Source organism: Cryptomeria japonica, chromosome 8 (genome assembly GCF_030272615.1).
Source record: "Cryptomeria japonica chromosome 8, Sugi_1.0, whole genome shotgun sequence".
In the NCBI taxonomy this organism is placed as follows: Eukaryota; Viridiplantae; Streptophyta; class Pinopsida; order Cupressales; family Cupressaceae; genus Cryptomeria; species Cryptomeria japonica.
In genome coordinates, this window is record NC_081412.1 from 152,855,260 (window position 1) to 152,875,915 (window position 20,656).

Genomic DNA, 20,656 nt, shown 5'->3' on the forward strand with positions numbered 1-20,656 from the left:
AGTTCAAGAAGCGAATGTTTGGCCTGGACAACCTTGTGCCTACCATCATTGTGTGAAAGATGATGAAGAGGGTATTGTACATGCTGCTGGCTTCCTTCCCACCATGCAGTGTAATGAACTAGCGGTTAAGTGTGCCAAGCATTACAACCCTGCCAGCAAGGACATCATCGCACGTGACAGGAGGATACTGGCGAACATCAGTGATGAAGCCATTAGAGAGGCCTTCAGGATCTCGGAGTATCACAACACAGTGTATATGGCTAAGGACGAAGCAGACAGTCTGTATCAGGACCACTTGGAGGAGTACGATGCCATCATTAATCATTCTTGGCTGGACAAGCTAAGGAAGGGAGCCTCCAAACTTCAGAGGAAGAGCCTAGCAAGGGCATACTTCAAAGAGGACAAGTTTATAGGCAAGGCTCATCCGGGCGTGAAGATAGCCAAAATTTGGCTAAGTATGGGAAATGCTTCACAAAGAAAATTCCAATTTCCTCAATTATGATGAAGGCATGGAGAAATTCTTCTCCAAATGTCAGGATATCGAGAAGGAGGACATGATCACAATGAATGCTTGAACAACTTGATCCCATCATTTCATATTTACAAGGGGTTATCTAGAGCTTTTACCCTCCTCCCACACAACATAAAATGGCAACTGAAGGCAGGATCATCACAGAAAATACAAATGGAGTTTCAAGCCAAATTCAGAATTGAAGACGGGACCATAGGCAAGGTTCGTTCGAGTATAGAGAGGGCCAAAATTTGGCTAAGTATGAGAAAAACTTCACAAGGGGATTTCTATTCCAAATTCAAGGCACTTGAAAGAATCTCAAGGCATCAAGAAAGAAAAGTTCTCAGACTTGGTGAAAATATGGAAAAGTTAGATAAACTTCCAACTTCTTGAAGGATTTCATCTCTTGAAGAGGACAAGCTCCCAAGCAAAATCAAATGGCGACAAGAAGGAATCAAATTTCCATACTTAGACAATTTCTTGACACAAATTGAAGAATTCAAGGAAGACATCCAACATGTTGAGATGGCGTCTCGTCATCATTTCGACCAATCAGATTACTCCAAGTCAGCATGTCCAGGTTCAATGAACCTGACTTATCCAGAAGCTTCTAGAATGGCACACTTCACAATGTAACAACCTTATATTTTCGTTAAAGGTTCATTTTTAGCAAGAAGGACATGTGTCCCAAATGTAATTGGTTAAAAGTAGTATTTCGGGAAACCCTAATTAGGGTTTGTAGCAATCAATCTTGGCCCTTGATCATTGTTCGATCTCGGCCATTCATTGATTCTCGAAAAACCATATAAGGTTGCCTCCTCTCATTTGGAGGGTGTGAGGTTTTTGATGTATTGTTGCTTAAGGTCATTTCCATATAATATATTGCATGTGCGTTGCTTTGTAATCTCTATTATTTGAATGATTTGCATGGTTTCAATTGCCTCAACACTTAGTTAAAATTAATATAGATTTGTTTCCCTTGTTGTTAATTCGAGTAAAGGATTTGATAAGTATCGACTGATTGTGTATCTCCGCTCATACTTTTGGTCAGTGGATGATTTCCATTCTATCGTGCAAAGTTAGTCTGAGCCTATCCCATGTGCACCCCAATATTTCGATCATCAGCACAACCCACTGAAGATTGCACCAGCTTTGTGTAGTTGTCCCTAGTGTGGCGAAGCAGAGTTTGGTTTCTTGAGAGCACATAGTTGACACCGTCTCCGGCATTCGTAGGATTAGATTAGCCTCCCTAAACCCTATCTCTTTTTCCCTTTCTTTTGAAAGTCTAAATCCCAGAAAATTCCCCAAAAAAGAAGAAGAGCCTAAAATTGCTAAATCCATCTAAGTCCAATAGTTTAAGAATACTTGTCAAACGTAAGTCCCCCTTGAAAATTTCAGCATACACTACCCAAGAAGCTATTCCACCAAAGTCGCTTGTTCACACATATAGACCTTGGAATCAGTAGTGATTTTTCAGGAGAGGGTAGAATACCTTCGGGTATCCTATCCTAATGTTTGGTAGATGATAAAACAGACACCAACAAGACCCTCGTGTTTCTCCATTTCTAGAGTATCTTGCAGCAGATTGTGTCATTCCTAGTGAACCATCGAAATGCGTTTCGGTGCCCAAACCCCCCGTCTTAGAGATTGGGACATCTCAGAGACACTTCCCACCACCATCATCGAGACAACCGAGATGTCTGGAAATCTTTGAGATGCCCAAGCGTCCCTTGAGCATGTTGGAGACTTCCAGGCATCTTTTGTTTTTGGATGTCCAAAAAAAGTGTTTTTTTCAAGTTATTGGCAAACCCTAATCCTATGTGGGCCCCATGTATGCCTTCCAAAGCTTACAAAACCCCTGCAAATCCTCTCATTTTCTCACAATTTGGTTTTTTAATTTTTTTAACCAGCTAGTTGAAGAGGAGAGAAAAGAGTGTTTGAAGGAGTGAAAAGAGACTTGTTGAGTGAGTGCAAGTGCAAGAGTGTCAAGGAGCAAGAAGAAGAAGAGGAAGATTCTACTTCAAGTTGGAGAGATTTTTCAAGTTCAAGGTAGGTGTTTTTTGTTTGTTTTATCTTCTGATTTATAATTTTTTTTGTTGTTTTTTCTTTGTTTCATTTTCAAAATCAGATTTGACATTGAATTGTGAGGGAAAAATGAAGAATGTAACATTGGAATCATTCTTCATTTTGCCCTCAAGATTCAACATCGAATCTGATTTTTTAATTTTCAAATTAAAATAGGCTGAAACTAGGCACTTATTGAATTTATTTTTATTTTTAATTTTTAATTTTTGTGAAATGCAGTGTCACAATGAACTCTCATGATATGAGTGGGGATGAGTTAGATATGCATTCTCATAGTGGAAATGAATCAGACTATGAACCTGAGGCTGAGAGGGGTGACCATGGGGCTGATTTTGAAGCCCAAACTAGTTCCATGGCAAGTGTACCAGCTACTATAGATTGCCCCTCTGAGATATTGGCACAGTATGCTAAGGGTCCTTTTGATTCTAAGTCTCCTCAAACAATTTGTAACCAAATTACCAGGCACAAGGATGTCAGTTGGTGGCACAAGGAAGTGGAGATGCAATTTTTGCAATGTAGAATGGTTTGACAACATTACTAGAGTTAATGCACACTTTTATATTTGAGGGAAAGGTGTGGAACCATGTGCTTTTTTGCAAAAAGTTGCAAATGTCCAATATAGAATTGAGATCAATAAGCTTTGGGGTGTTCCTGAGGATAGTGCAGTTGCAATGCCTACTACTTTGTCTTGTAGGACATAGGTTCAACAGAGCCAGCCGGTTGCTTCCAGTCAGACATTGCAGGTGAGATCAAGAATGATGTCAGGACCTTTGTCCACTGAGTGTTGTGGCCCAGTCACAAGAGGGTAAGGGGAAATGCAAGTTTCAAGTGCAAAGTGACCCCATAGCTGATTTGTTCAATGTGTAGCTGAAGGATGAGGTAGGACCATCATATGTGCCACCAAGTGAGAACAAATTGAGGATCTCGATCTTGGATAAGAACTATTCCAAGATCAATATTTTGATGGAGAAGTTGAAGGCATGTTGGACATAATCTGAATATAGCATAATATGGATGGGTGGACAAGCATTAGGCATCGTGCACTCATCAACATCATGGTTACATGTGTAGGGGGCCCATACTTTCTTAGGGCAGTTGATTGTACAGGGCATCCCAAAGATGCTGATTTCAGTTTGGGGTCCTCAGGGAGGCTTTTGAGGAGGTTGGGCCACAAAATGTGGTCCAAGTAGTGATAGATGCAACACATTTGTGCAAAGTTGCAGGAAAACGTATTGAGGCAGCCTATAGACATATTTGGTGGACACCATGTTGTGTGCATGCCATGAACAATGCACTCAAGGACATGGGGAAGATTGGGTGGATTAGAGGAGTGGTTAGCAATGTGGTGATGTGCAGATGGTTATTTGCAACCACCACACTTAACATGCACTCTTCAAGAGCTTCGTGAAGGAGATCTTGAAATATGTTGAGACCAAATATGCATCCAATTTCATTCTCTTGGAGAGAATGATTGAGTTGCAAAAGGCATTGCAACTCATGGTTATGACTACAAATTGGAATAGTCAGCCGAGGTCAAGACAAAGTAGGGGAGGAGGGTGAAGGAGATAATGAAGAGGGATGTGTTTTGGAGTGATGCAAAATACAGTCTCCTTCGTAGCTCCAGTTTTTCAAGTCATCAAATATGGGGATGGGGATGCACCTACACTTGTAGAGGTGTATGAGTGCATCGATTCTATGCTCGACCAGATGAGGGCTGTTGTGTGTGCGAAAGACCCTAGTTTAGCATTCTATAATGAGCACATTCGACCGATCATTTAGAATAGATGGGACAAGCTCAACACTCCCTTGTATATGGCTTCCCATGCATTGAATCCTAAGTGGTACATGCCTAGGCCTGGTAGAGTTACATTGATTCTTGATGATGAGGTGAAGGTAGGGTTCTTTAGGTGCGTTGATAAGATGTATGATCTGTATGTTGTCAACACGATTCACATTGAGTGGACCAAATTTGCCACTCTTAGTGGTTATAGTGATAATTCTAATATGGATATACGAACTATGGCACAAGAGGACCTGATTTTGTGGTGGAATTGTCATGGTCAAAAATCAAATGCTACCATTCTTGCCTTTCATTTGCTATCTCAAGTTTCTAGTTCTTCAGCTGTTGAGAGGAACTAGTCTACCTATAGCTTCATCCACTATCTTAAGTGGAACAGACTTACCTTTGGGAGAGTAGAGAAGCTAGTGGCGGTACATAGTGCTTTGCGTCTCATTGACCGCAAGACACAAGCATACAAAGAGAGTCCAACAACACGATGGGATGTAGAGCCAGAGGAGCCAACACAGGTTGATGAGGATGCTATGACTTCAGATGCAGGGTTGGTTGGTGTCAATTTGGTGGATCTTGACCATGAGGACTCTAGTAGTTCTAGTGACGAGGAGTTTGGGGATGAGTAGAGGCCTCCCTTCACTACATTTTGTAATTTGTACTTAGTCTTATTTTGATATCATGTTACTCATTGTAATCATCCTTACGATATTTTCGATATAATATAAATCTCCAATTCGACAATTTCATTTGTCAAATTGCAATTTTTAATTTTATTTAGCATTAAAGTTACAAGTATTTAAAATTAAGTTTCATTTGAAAATTTGAAATGTAATTTAGAATTTTTGATTTCAATTCTAAGACTCTTATACATCTTTTCATTACTAGTTATTCAAATACTATATGTATATTAGCACCGCTAGCTACCACCCCTTGCCGCCTTGCCCCCCGTCATCCCTGAACTTAGGCCCTTTGTCCGCCCATCACGAAATGCGGTGGAATAGGTCATTCCCCTTGCACATTCAGATTGCATACCCTATGATTATCGTACGTTTGAGATGCTTGATTATGTCACAAGTCTTTCATGTTCTGATGGATCCAAGTTTTGTATCTCAAATGTCACTCCTCATACTAAGACACCATCTTAGTCTTCATCATCTTCTATAGTTCCAAATCAGTTGGTATTGGTTCATGCATAGCCCCTATTGATCTAGTTCAATAGGTTGATTGTTCCCTTCTAGTTTTAGCTTTGTGGGATGACTTCTTGCCAAATATTGTAGGGGTATTTGTTGAGTCACACATTGCAGATTTTGGGGACATGTTGTGACCTTTCTCACACATCGCCCCATTGCAAATGGGGACCCTCCCTTTTCTTGCTTTCTAGGGTTTTTGTTAGCGCCTTGTGACCTTCCTACATCAGTATTGCTATGATCGTTAGTTTTAAATGGCTTGAGTTTTGAACATTATAAGTCAGTGTGTGCAAGCCATAGTTAGAACAAAGTCTAGATGTCATCATTGTGTCTAGAAAGCCCAAAGGATGAAGATCGCAATTGATTTGAGCTAATTTGGACAACTTTCTATTTTTGGAAAGTTTTGCTTTTTTGCTTTTTCCTATTTTTTAGGAAGTTTTGTTTTTGGCATTTTGAGCACGATCCCCGAAATGGCTATTTTTAGAAAGTTTTTTTCTATTTTTTAGGGAACCTTGCTTTTTTCTATTTTTAGAAAGTGGATCTAGGGTTTGCACTGTTCACACTGGAATGCACTGAAATGATCGACTAATTCCTTCTAAAATCCAAGTTTTGACCCAAAAAGCCAATCCTAAATTTTAGGAATCCCGAGGAATTCAGTGAGTGATTAAGGCATAGTTATCAAATTTCAAGGCGATCCGGCAAAAATTGCACAAGTTATGGAAATTTCAAGTTTTGATCATGTGGTTCTTGAAATTCACAAAGTCCACCCTCCTTGGTTCTTGATTTTGATGAAATCCGCCTTGAAAATGAAGCAATGGGTTATGAAGTTCATGAAGTCCACCCTTGTCTTGGTTCCTGAAGTTGGCAAAGTCCGCCATGAGTTGGTGCATAACCTCAGCAAAGTCCGCCCAAAGACATGAATTTTGGTGCCTAAGTCTCTCTAAGTCCGCCCAATCTGCAAGGTGACGGTGCATGAATCTCTTGAACTCTGCCCATGAAGAAGGTGCATGAAGTTAAGGAAGTCCGACAAGAAAGAGTAATGGTGCAGCACATCATCAAAGTCCGCCCTACCTTGCAACTTGAAGTTACTAAGTGCCACCAAGTCCGCCCTGCTGCAGACGAAAGGTTCTCAAAGATGACAAACCCTGCCCTCAAGCAATGAGCCATAAAGATGATGAAGTCCACCCTTGACTAATGTGAAAGGTGCACAACTTTGGCAAAGTCCACCCAAGAATGTAAGAAGTAACTTGTGAATGGTGCAAGGAAATGATGAAATCTGCCTAAGATATGAGCATGAACTTCACCAAGTCTGCCCTCTTTGGTGCCTAAGATAGATGAAGTCCGCCCTTGATTGAATGTAAGGTGCACAAGGTTAATGAACTCCGCCCTCACCTTGTTTCTTGAAACTCACAAAGTCCGCCTTGGGGTGAAGCAATAACAAGAATGTGAAGCAATAACAAGAATGGTGCACAAGTCTCCTCAACCCCGCCCAAAGAGAAGGGTCAGGAATGTCGCAAAGTCCGCTCAAGAAGATAGCATTTGGTGACTAAGTATCTTAAAACTCCGCCCAAGAAGTGATGGAAATAACAAGGTTAAAAGATTCTCAAGTCAAACAAAGTCCGCCTAGGCTGCAAGAAACAAGCTTCCTAAAGTGCGCCTTGCTGCAAATGAAAGGTTCTCAAACATTACAAAGTCCGCCCTCCTTCAAATCAAGGTGCATGACATCAAGAAAGTCCACCCAATCGGCAAGGTAATGTGGTGCATGAAATCTGTAAAGTCCGCCCTAGGGAATGGTTGCGAAGTGCACAAGTCAAACAAAGTCTGCCTTAGGAAGAAAGTTGAAGGGTCCAATGCAAGGTAAAGTCCGCCATGAGTCATGAAGAGAGCAAAGTCCTCCCTCTGCTGCAGATGAAAGGTTCCTTAGTGAATTGAACTCTGCCCAAGAGTATAACATCAAGTGCACAAACGCATGGAAGTCCGCCCAGCAATATGGAGTGGTGCATGAAATAGACAAAGTCCGCCCTACTCATAAGGAATGGTGCACACACCCCTCCAAGTCCGCCGTGCCTCAAGTAAAAGAAGAAACACTTCAAGTAAAGTCCGCCCAACAACATTTTGCAAAGGGAAACAAAGTCAGTCAAGTCCGCCCTCATGAGAAACATGCTAAAGTTAGAGAGAAGGAATATTCCTATGTGATATCAGCACGATCTCTTGATCAAGTTCGAACTAAGTGCAGATTTGGAAAGTTTTTGAAAGAATAATATGGAAGATCAAATTCGATTTGCAGACTGAAAACCAAAATAGAAACTTCCATCAGACTGAGATTTATAATTCAGTTCAACTGAGATTTAATTTAGAAACTTTCTCTTGCACTTTGAACTAAAGACTAAAGTAGAAACAAAATTCAAGAGGATCTTCTTTGTTTCTAAATGAAGAATTTAAACTCTATACAAATACTTCATTCATTTCTTTCATTTCAACAGTTCGAGTTTGGAGAGCAAGATACTTGAAGAGAAGATTATTTCAGAGCTTTAGGAACAGTTCAAGGATTTTACTAAGGCATTTACAAGAGGGAGAAGTGAAGATTTTCACACCAAGCATCCTTTCTACTCATTTCTTGTCTAGATTTTGAAGGTGACGGGTATTCGAGGCAGATTGGTTAAGTTTTTCAATCTAGTTTTCAAATTTTGATGAAGTTTTCATGGAAAATGGAGCTGGTTTTCACAATTTAGTTTATTTTTCAGACATTTCCCTATATCCAAATCTGATTTTGACATTCATTTCACGAATTTTGGGACTAAGTTGTTCATTTTCAGAGCAATCAAAGGACAAATTTCACTCCCAAACTTTCAAGTCAGATTGAGTTTTCAAGGGTTTCTAAAATTTTTAAGTGTTCGCAGCTTGTTGAAAGCTAAAAGTGTTGAGGAAGTGGAGAATCAGAGCACACTTTGCCATCAAACCTTCAAAGTTTACGCTCAAAATGAGGATTCTAATTTTTTTTTTCTTCAGTTTGCAGGTTTTGGATGATGGCTGAACGCGATGAATGTCTGAAAAGCTGAACCTTAGATCACATCAATTCATATTTGTGAGGAGTTATCCAGAGCTTTTTACCCTCCTCCCGCGCAACATAAATTGGCAGCCGAAGGCGGGATCATCGCAGAAAACACGAATGGAGTTTCGAGCCAAATTCAGAATTGAAGACAAATCCACGAGCAAGGTTCAAGCATAAAGATGGCCAAAATTTGGCTAAGTATGGGAAGAGCTATTATGACGAAGGCCTAGAGGAATTCTTCTACGAATTCAAGGCACTTGAAAGAATCTTAAGGCATCAAGAAAGAAAAGTCCTTAGACTTGATGAGAAGAATTTCAAACTTCTTGAAGGATTTCATCTCTTGAAGAAATTAAAAAACAAGCTCCCAATCAGAATCAGATGGTGTCAAGAAGAGACAAATTTCCATACTTACATAATTTCTTCACACAAATTGGAGAATTCAAGGAAGACATCCAACACGCTGAGGTGGCGCCTCCTCATCTCCCAACCAATCAGATTGTTCCAAGTCAGCATGTCTAGGTTCAATGAACCTAACTTATCTAGAAGCTTCTAGAAGGGCACACTTCACAATGCAACAACCTTCTATTTTCATTGTTGGTTCATTTAGCAAGAAGGACAAGTGTCCCCAAATGTAATTTTCTTATTGGTTGAGGGGTAGTTCATTTTGGGAAACCCTAATTAGGGTTTCAATCTTTCAATCTGGGCCCTTGATCATTGTTCGATCTCGTCCGTTCAAAATTTCTTGACTCCTATATAAGGCTGCCTCCTCTCATTTGGAGAGGGTGGTGAGGTTTTTGATATATTGTTGCGTGAAGGTCATTTTTCAAATAATACATTGCACGTGCGCTTTCTCTTAAGGCTTTGTAATCTCTGTTATTTGAGTGATTAGCATGGTTTCAATTTCTTTAACACATTAGTTAGAAGTTAATTTAGATTTGCTTTCATATTGTTAGATTGAATGAAAGATCTGATAAGTATTGGTTTATGGTGTATCTCTACTCATACTTTTGGTGAATGGATGATTTTCATTCACTGTGCAAAGTTAGCTTGAGCTTTCCTTTGTGCATGTTTAACTTCCAAATCATAAGCATGTCCTTTGAAAGATTGCACCCACTTTGTGTAGTTACCATGAATGAGGTGAATCGAAGTGTGGTTTATTGAGGTCATCGAACCAATACCGTCTCTGGAATTCTTAGGAATAGATTAGAACTTCTAAACCCTTGTCTCCTTTTTAGGTTTTCATGATCCAAGTCCCAAATGATAGAGCTTCATTGTCTAACCTTCATTGTGAATTGAACAATCCAAGCGTAAGTCCCTTTGTGTATTACCAACAAATCACAACGCCCATTGAGCTTATCCACACGTCAAGACCTGACTAAAGAAACCTTGGAATCGCCATATGATCTTCGAGCAATCTTAGCATACGCGGTGGTTTTTCAAGAGAGGATAAATTATCTTTGGGTACTTTATTCTAATGTTTGGAAGATGATAAAACAGACACCAACATGACATATTTGAGGATCTTCACCTACTCTTTGATGCTAGTTTGAGCATTCCTGTCATCCCATCTTTAGTGTCTTTAAAGGTTGTTCATTAGGTATCTTCACAGTGGTTTGGAATTGCTTCAATTGATTTGACAATTCATAATTCAGACATGAGCAGTCTTCCATGGCACACATCTTGAGATTATTCTTTCCATCTCCTTTCATGGAGTTGCTTCAGCCTTGGTTAAGTGGATTTGTTTCTTCCTAAGGGGAGACGTAGTTTGCTGCTCTTGGATCATCTCTAACATTTGTCCTCGAGCCTTCATCTTTGGCATTGGAGCTACTCTCTTATGGGGGGATGCATCAGATTCACTTGTAGTGGATGAGTCTTCATTCAGGCAACTCGTGGGCAGCCTCATCTATCTCACCGCCACTAGACCTGACATCAGTTATGCTGTGAGCTATATTTCTCGCTTCATGTCAGCTCCAAAAGTTGAACATTGGGTTGCAGCGAAGCGTGTGCTTAGATATGTGAAGGGCACTCCTGATTTTGGCATTCTGTACAGTAGAAGCAAAGATCCTAGGCTGGTTGGTTTTACAGACTCAGATTGGGCAGGTTGTGTTGATAACAGAAAGTCAACTTCTGGGTATGTTTTCAGCTTGGGTACAGGTGCAGTCACATGGACCAGCAAGAAGCAACAGGCAATAGCTCTTTCCTCGACCGAAGCAGAGTATCGGGGAACTGTTAAGGCAGCATGTGAGGCAATTTGGCTACGTAGGATGCTTGCAGACATGCAAATGTCTCAACCAGGACCTACTCCCTTGTTTTGTGATATTCAAGGGGTTCTAAAATTAGCCAAAAATCCAGTCTTCCATGAGCGGACAAAGCACGTGGAGCTTCATTGTCATTTCATCCGCCAGCATGTTGAAGATGGATCAGTGATACTGCAGTACATTCCTATAGAAGATCAGATTGCAGATATCCTCACCAAGTCCTTGAGCCCAGCAAAGTTTCTCAAATTTAGAGGGCAGCTTGGTGTGATAGATAGCATGACCATTAAGGGAGGGTATTAGAATATTTAATTATATTTTAGTCACCTATATTTAGTTCCTTGTTTAATGGTCATTTAGCTTTTTAGTTAATTAGCTTTTAAGCTTTATTTAGCATTTAGCTTTTTCTTTTTAATTAATTAGCTTTTAAGCTTAATTTAGCTTTTAGCTCTTTAATCTTTTACTTTAACGTTATGTTCTAATTATAGAACATCGTCTTGTAACCTCTATATATACGTGTGGGGGGATGCATCATTTTTTCTTTTTTCTCCTATGGAGAGAATCTTGATCGTACTTTTGTGAAGGAAGTTGCCCTTGGGGGGTCTATTTGAGGCCGGCCTTCCTTTTTTAGCAGTTCATGTTTTTTCATGCATTGCATCTCTTGCTTTTGGAGAGGGGTTTTTTCCCACATGGTTTTTCTCCTTTTCTCGGCTTAGAGAGACTTCATTGGTTTGTACATGGGTACCTAATTAGGCCTTTAATTGTCGAGACCCATTTCTGCATTCATGCATTTAGAGTTCTTTTACTCACCCTAAGTTTCACTTAAGGGGTGGTGTTAGAGCATATTTAGCTATTAGATGCTTTTTTACAACTAGTTATGCTTTTTGGCTCAAGTTCGCTTAGGAGTGCTTGCATCTAATTTAGCTTTTGTGCATCTAATTTAGCTAGAGTTGAGCTTTATTTAGCTCCTTATGCTTGCATTTTAGTTCTCATAAATTTAGCTCGTGCTTTCTTTATAAGAACCTTATTGTATTGTAACTCATCTTGTATTCTTTGCTTTAGTTTTGAGTAATATAGCATTCTTTTGTGCAGCTCTCGTTTGTGGAAGGTGTTTTGTTTGCCGTTTGAACTTGCAGGTGCTTGTGTTGCAAAATTCAACAATTAACTCACCTTTTGCTCTACATTTCTTTAGAAAGAAATTTGCAATTTAGTAGATTGTGTTTATAAGGATTTGGTTTCGATAGAGGAAGATCTTGTGAAGTGAGGTGGTTTATGTAGGATTGAAAGGGGAGCAATTTGTGGTATAAAGCAAATTAGCTTGTAAATTACCAGTTCAATGATTTATTTCTTACACTCTTGTGAATGATTGTATCTCCATTATGCATTTTAGTGAATTACTTATTCATAATTTCTTTACACCATCTGGGTTTATATTGCAATCCAGGACTGGAACACATGTGGTGTGGGGTGTGTATTTTCAAGCTCATATTCCTCAGAAAGGAAACCAGATGCAGGATTTGGTTTTCATGGTGACAGTGAAACAGCCAGTGTTCTCCGGTCCATGGAATCTTCTCATTACTATCCTGAGAACAACATAGATGTTGCACGAGGGTGGGTAAGAACTGTTGGGTATTCAATCATTTTGCATTCTTTTCCATTGTGTTCAGCATAGAAAGTGAATACAGTCACCTGGAACAATTGCTTTTTTAAATAATTGGTGTGTATGTTTTTCTTATCTCTTTGGGTAGGGATAGTTAGTTTAAATGATTATTACAATCTGGGATTATATTGTTCGAGTACATACAGATCAAAGCACACATCAAAAGCTTCACAAAAAAATAAATAAAATGCTGCAACATACTGTCTACTAAACATTCACATAAATGATTACTCAATGAAATCAGATTTAAAGGAAGTAAAAATTTGAAACTTAGATTTTTTGGAATGTACCCATTACCAAATATTCTTTACTATTCAAAGAACATATATATTAATTGAAATAGAATTTGGAAATAGATATTAGATTTGGATTTACTACTTAGCATAATGCTTAACTAATTGTAAGTGGTCAGTTCTTCTCCCAGATGCTTCTGTGCAAGATATGATGTGTAAAGATTAAATTGCATTCACAAGATTGAAACAAATTCTTTTGGTTCTCATTAATTTTGTCCTTATGGTGATGCTAGTACATTGAGACATTATAAGTATTTGTACTGGGATGGGCCTGGGCATGTTTGTCATATGTGCACACAGTGGATGCATGAGGGACATGCATCAGGCATAGACAGAAGGAGGACTATAGACACTTAATTGTTGACTTAAGTTTTGCAAGCCTAAGGTAAATTATTTACGTTGCAAACTCCTTGTAGTGAGCCCCAATTTTTCCCTGCTTTGGGTAAACCATCTATTATCTTCTAAATTTTACACTCATTGCAGATGCCCACTTTATCCCAGAAACTTGCAGTTTTTCTCAGTTCCCCTCCTTTTCCCAAATATCTTGTCTTTTGAGGTTCAAGTGTGACCAAAACATTCAGATGAAGGGAATAATGGGCTAAGCATCACAAGGATCCTGAAATGGTAAAAAATCTTGAAGAGTTTATTCAAGTCAGTAAAGCAGCAATGCTGCAAGAATAACTCAGAAAAGGATATAAAAATTGAAGAACAACTTGAGAGAGCTCATGCCAGGCTAACAACCAGCCTTGCCATATCATAGTCTCTGCATCCATGACCTTATAAAATATCTTTCTCGTGATCATGGTAAATAAACGAATGCCTTCAATTTTCAAAGATAATAGATAAAATCATAAAACACCATTTAAGGTCTCCTTTCAGTTTGCTCAGCACAGTCTTCGCTCTTGGACCTCTGCTACACAAACTTAAAAATTTCAAAATACCAATCCACACTCATTTTTTCTTAAAAAGAAATGTGGGGTTGGACTGCAACAGAAAGCCTACGCTAAAAGCTGGCAACCAAATTTATGCAGAAATTTAACTTTCAGATAGAAGTACATAATATGTATGAAGCATTCTGCATAAAATAAGGGCAAGAATGTTCAGGAGGAACTTATAAATGATGTGAACCATTGAAACAAGTTTTTGGTTATGCTGCTAATAAACCTAACCCCTTTACACCATTCTCTTCAATAAATGGCTGTAATGATCGGTTTTTCATGTTGTTGGAGGAGCATCATACTAAGAAGCATGTTAGCTTTACAGCTTTTTGGAAATGAAAAGGAACATCATGAGAAGATAAAAAAATAATTTGTAAAGGCAGCTGCTTAGATGTCTAGCTTTTTTCTAACATCCTGCATATGTAAGAGAAACCATATACTCACCCATCACATGCAGCACTATACGTTCTATTTAATAAGCAGTTAGATAATACATATAAAGATACAATTTATAATGATAGGCTGGTGGATATCCAGCTGTACTATTTTCCGCCTTCTCATGTACATATATGTAACCATATACACACTCAATACCATTCAGAATGCTTATTAAGTTATTTATGGAAAGGGTCCAAAAAATGGGGAATCACATGCTGTTCTTACAAGTGAAGGATTATAATTTAATTAGGGTAGATAATATTCTGTAGATAGGTACAGCAATTAAGTCATGTAACTTTCTCAGGGAACCACTTTGAATGGAACACTCAATATCATCAAGGAGTACTCAATGGATACCTTTCAAGTGCATGGGCAGACACAACACGGTCATATTTATTCAATACTATCTTGTGATGTCTTTCTTCTAATACAAATTCATAGTACTGAACCATGCTGCGCCTCGGCTGTTCTTGACATTTATGGTTAGTAAACTAGTTGCAGATAACCCAAATCCAAGAGTCATAGATGAGTTGTACAAGGTAATCAAATTGCTCTATTGTAAGAGACATCATGGCAGCAAACTGAAATTCTCTGAAGAGATTGAATTATACCCTTAATAGCTAAATCATGTTTTTTATACTTTCAACAAATTTAATTTTGTCAGACATCATACTTCGGTGGATTCAAATGAACTTGTTCAGCTGATAGGCTATTTAGTGTGAGAACAATTCGAAAAGTGGCCTGAAAACTTATGCTGCCAAATAAAATATTGGTGCCAGAAAAAAAAGAGAGTATTAATTCCACTTTTAACTAGTAGAAATGGTAAGGGTAGAGAGACTGTGGGCTTTGATAGAGAGTATTTATGTCAACAAAAGATACTATAGCCAAGAAACATTTAGCAAAATTATAAAAAAATGTTAAAATAAAGTCTATCTGTATTGAGTTTGGCATCTTCAGATGGCATACAAGTTGGTTGCTTGTTTGATGAGACGGCATATTAGATCTGTAAGGTGCAGATTCATTCCAATTATGATATTGTCACTTGGTATGTCAATTGTCAATTCATGTAGAGAAAGACAGATCAGCAACTTTAACCTTATCTAACAGCAAATTAAATGCAGTTCATTCATTGCTTGGTTGATGAATGATTGTTAAATCTGCCAGCAAAATTCTAGATTTAAATTCTACTGTCGGCTCCTAGAAATCCTCAATGAAATAAAATTCATTATAAAATGACTCTTGCCATTTATCGATCACCTATGCCTTCCCAATGCAAGCAGAGTGACATTCAGAAATGCCTTGTTTTTGCATGCAGCAAAGGACACCAACAAAGGAGAAGAAAGCACTGTGTGCTATTCAGAAATCTTCCTTCCACTCCTGTTGTGCAAAGCCAAACTTGAGACTTGCAGTTTCAAGAGCAGCTGCAGGCGCTACACTCTTGAGATATCTCTCAACCCTGCCCTCAAGCCTTTCTATGCACAATTTGATGTAATGTCCCTGACTAGGAGGCTGCCAATTTCTGTAACTTAATAATAGTTCTGATCTGATCTGATCGATGATCATGTCATTGGATGCTTTTGACTCCTTTCCTTTATATCTCTCAATGTGAGGGAGAGGTCACACCTCTTCATTGTGGATGCCCTTTGGCAAGAGACACACCCTTTCGCCATTAGCACCCTTTGAAAGAGTGCAACTCTTCATTACTTCTGCCCTTTGAAAGGGACGTGTTGTGAGGTATTCACACATCGCCCCATTGCAAATGGGGACCCCCACTTTTTGCTTTCTAGGTTGTCTTAGAGTCTTTGCTATTAATCTTTGCATTGAAGGGATAGAGTTTCTCAAGTAGCTAGAGGGTCATCATGTTAGGTTAGTCTCCTGAGTGGAGTGAAGTAAGTCATCAAGTGTTGCAAGAATGAGTCGTAGATGAAGGTCTTGAGGATTGAACAAACCAAGCAAAGTCAGGTGAAGGAGCTAAGTGAAGAGTCTTTCATAAGGTTGCGTACCTTGCCCCAACTTGAGAGCAAAATTTTCATCAAGACCGTGTACCTTGCTCCCTCATTGGAGCGGATTTGCCTAAGTCCCTTGACCTTGTACCTTGCTGAGGTCCTAGAGCGAAAATTTCACCAAGGGCATGTACCTTCCAAAGGTCACAGAGCGAATTTCCTCCATAGGTGTTCTTAAGGGTCGAATTGATAATGCTTTCATATGGACAGATTGGAAAACTCAAGATCAAAATCAACCAAGTGAAAGAGCGGTTTTCAAGTCTTGTCCTTGAAGAGGTCCAAGAGCAATTTTCAAGTCTTGTCCTTGGAAAGGTCTTGGAACGAAATTTGAGTCATGTCCTTCCAAAGCGAAATTTTCATGTCCTTGCTAAGGGTCCAAAGTGAATATGAATATGTGTACCTTGGAGAAGTCTTAGAGTGAGTTTTGTCTAGAATCATGTGCGTACCCTCCTAAGGACAGAGCGATTTTTATCTTCAAGGTCATGTCCTTCCGAAGGACAGAGAGCGAATTTCACCTCCAAGTCTTGTCCTTGCCAAGGTCCAAGAGCGATTTTTTTTATCTTCAAGGTCATGTCCTTCCAAAGGACATTGAGCGAAAATTTTATGAAGATCATGTCCTTCCTAAGGACATAGAGCGAATTTCTTTGGAAAGGTCCTAAGGCAAATGTTAAATTGATGTCCTTAGAGAGGACAGAGAGCGAAATTTTTATCAAGAGCATGTCCTTCCAAAGGACATAGAGTGAACTTTCACCTTGACCTTGTCCTTCCAAAGGATAGATCGAAATTTTTTACCAAGGTCATGTCCTTCCAAGGGTCATGGAGCGAAATTTTGATTAAAGTCTTGTACCCTTCAAAGGACAAAGAGAAAATTTCAACGTGTACCCTACCAAGGTCCTAGAGCGAATTTTTCATCCAATTCATGTCCTTGCTAAGGACATAGAGCGGAATTCTTATCAAGATTCATGTCCTTGCTAAGGACATAGAGTGAACTTATTTCAAGATGTGTACCTCCCTAAGGTTCAAGAGTGAATTCATCAAAGACAAGCATTTTGGCTCCAAAATAGTATTCAAAATTCGAATTGCAAAGGAAATGAAGAAAGTTTGTGTTGAGTCGGCGAGCATGAGAAAGGTAATTTGTTGTTTTATTTTTGCTAAATCAAGTCGGCCTTGCACCCCAAAAAGACATAACTTTTACCCTAGGCGCCTATAAAGGAGAATTTAGAACATTCATTTTAATCATTAACTCAAACATTTTCTTCTTTCCAAATGCGAATTTGGGAACAGATTTAATGAACTTCTTCAGCTAGGCATCAAATTTTGTCAGCACATAAGCGAATTTCATCAGAACATAAGTGAATTGCTCCAGCACAAAGGCAAAATTGGACATTGAAGGTGCAGATCTGATGATCAAGGAAGATAAATTCGAGCATTAAAGATACAGATCTGATATTTTAGGGAGGCGAACTCATCATACAGAAAGAGGGAGCGAATGTACCCAGCTGAGAGACATATCAACTAGTGGACTTCATCATTAGACAGCCCAGATTTGCCCTAGGACATTAAGTTTACCTTCCAGACAGTGAGTTCAGTTATCAAAAGGAGCAATCTCCCCTATAGAAACACATATCAGACCTGCAACATATAGAATAAGAGAAAAAGTCAGAATGGGAGTATGAAAAGGTTATAAATCATGTGTGTTTGATGCTCAATTGTTTGTTTTGCAGGAGGTAAGGAAAGAGATCAAAAGGATCAGGTTGGAAGAAGATTGGAGTAAGGATCTCAAGGAGAAAATTTCAACACCAAGGACAAGTTACAAGGAGGACCTCTTCAAGAAGCTTCATCAACATCAAGAACACCTCAAGTGCATGAAGAAGACTCAAAGTGCTACTAGGTTGAAAAACTTCAAATATTCAACAGCTGCAAGCAGTAGAGCAGGATATCTTCAAGGTTCTCATTCTATCATATTGACATGGAGAGATCATAAGATGGCAAAGGAGAGATCATACAATCATCATAAGGCAGGATATACGAGCAAGGATAGAAGGAATGACTTGGCCATGACAAATACTTCCTATCACCACTATGCAAGATCAAGAGGAAGCTTCATCAACAAACACTAGAGCATGAAGAAAAGATAACCTACATGGTGAGAGAATGTTTTACAATCTCGAATTCCCTTCGGGAATCCAAGAATTGAAGTCAGTACGACGAAGAGCTACATTCAATTAGGTGCACCATTCATCAAGTATGTCGAAAAACGAAGGAGGATCAACCAAAGTCATCACAAGACCTACATCGAGCACGATCGAAGAAGTAGATAGTTTCAGAAGAGTTAATCAAAGTTTGCTTCTCATCATCATCATCACATTGAGCAACTGAATAATGTCGAGTGTCAAGAGATATTTCTCAACATCCCTTCATGATGATGAATCAAATCAATACTATGAAGTGCAAGATAAAGGTGGAATCCTAGTCATCATCCCAGTCACTACCTCCACCAATTAGAAAGGTTTCACTTCAACACGTCTTGATTCAATGAACCTAATTCATACATGGATGCACAAACTCCGATGTACCTATCCCTGATATCTATTGGTCCACACTCACTGAATGCAATTTTCTCGTTGGCTAAGAAAAGTTTGTTGTAACAAACCCTAATTAGGGTTTCATTGTAAAATCTTAGCCATTGATGGAGAATCAATCCTGGCTGTTCATTGTAAATGAGCTCTCTATATAAAGCTTAGGCTCTTCCTTTGTAAAGGTTAATAGTTAGTTAATAGTGAATAGTTAGTAGCAGAGAAATAGGAGAAGAATAGAATAGCAATTAGAGTAGAATAGGAGAAGGTAGAAATTGTTGCCTAAGTTATAAATTAACTCCATTTTCATTGAAGTTATGGTGAAGTGTGTTGTTTCTTTACAATGTGCATGGTTTCTTGTTGGATCTTCATATTAGATGATAAATAAACTAGATTGAATGGAAGAATGTGGTGAATGTATTCATGAGGAATTTGTCTAATCCATAGCACTAGCCTCTTACTGATTGTAAGCGAGCCTTGTATGGTCAATTGGAATGATATGAGCTTAACTTCGAATCGTTCTACACTCATTGCTTATGCATTAACTTGAATGGTGATCAATGTTTAATGGTAATGATTTGAAAATCTTTGAAATGTCCTTATAAGATTGCACTGAGCTTGTGCCAAATTGTTCAAGTTGATGGTGAGACCTCGCTCGGTGGGATTCCTTCTAATGATTCATCCATCTTCTCACATTCTAGGCTTTAGAATAGACTCTCCTAACCCTTCATCTTTTGCCATTTTTTCAAACTCGAGCTAGTTTAGGACAAGCAACATCACCATATAGCAACATTAGATGATCGAGTTCCAGCTAATCAAGCATTCAGGCATTCAAATGTAGTCCCCTTGTGATTCTAGCATAATCACATCAACCAACTGAACTTATCCACATGTAGTGACTCTACATTCATGAACCTTGGAGTCTTCTCAAGTGATCCTTAAGCTAATCTTCAGCATTTGAGAGATTTTGTTCAAGAGAGGTTAAGATACTCTTGAATTTTTTATTCTGTGTTCGCATGTGCATAAAAAACACATCAACAAAATTGGCGCTAGGAGGGCATGATCGTGATGAACGCCTGAACAATTGATATCCAAATTCTATTAATTTATGATTGAGGGATTAATTTTAAGGACTTTTCACCCTCCTCTCGCGCTCAACAAACTTAGGAGGGCAAGACAACGAATGCAAACTCTTGAATAGGTGAATCCAAGGAAGATCAGTGTAGAGTCACCCTCAACGCCCAACAAAATTGAAGTACAAGGAAGGCATGATTGTGGATACATGAGTGAAGAAGCACTTCACGCAGCTGGAAGTTGAATTTGAGATTTGCAAGATCTCTCTTTATTGCAAAAAATCCAAAAAAAAGTGAAAAACCAGAAAATCCAAAAAAATCAGAAAATCAAAAAAATAAAAAATAAATAAAAAAATAAAAATAAAGATTTCTCGATGGAGCAACAACAGTTTCTTAATGAGCAACAATTTGATATCCCTCAACTTTGGTGGATATTGAATATACAACTATACCCACGCCGCTTGTCCGAGTTTGCAAGGCCAGGGCAGTGTAGAATCCATGGGACGAATGAACATGATGAGATGCATTGCTTGACATACCTATCAAGGATGGAATCGGCAACGCAAGGAAAGATCTTCTTTTGGGATGTTCCTAGGCTAGAAGCGAAAGAAGGCAATTTCAGTGTCCTAGAGAGAAAAGATCCTCTTTCAAGTTTCTTGTGGATGATCGAAAGTCAGCTTGTTTTGAATGGTGAAATGCGTTTAGAAAGTATATTGCTACCATTGTGGTGTAGGATTCACAATGCACCTCACTCTGAATTTACTTGCCCATTGTGCGAAATGGCCATCAACCA

General features: G+C 38.9%; 1 protein-coding gene across 1 annotated transcript in view; it reads left to right on the plus strand.

Moving 5' to 3' along the window:
* Positions 1-20,656, plus strand: part of LOC131031550 (glycoprotein 3-alpha-L-fucosyltransferase A) — a 101,801-nt gene that overhangs the window by 25,902 nt on the left and 55,243 nt on the right. The window contains exon 2 of the mRNA XM_057962686.2: positions 12,327-12,493. Within this exon, the coding sequence (XP_057818669.1) occupies positions 12,327-12,493 (167 nt within the window). The remainder of the gene's footprint in view (positions 1-12,326; positions 12,494-20,656) is intronic.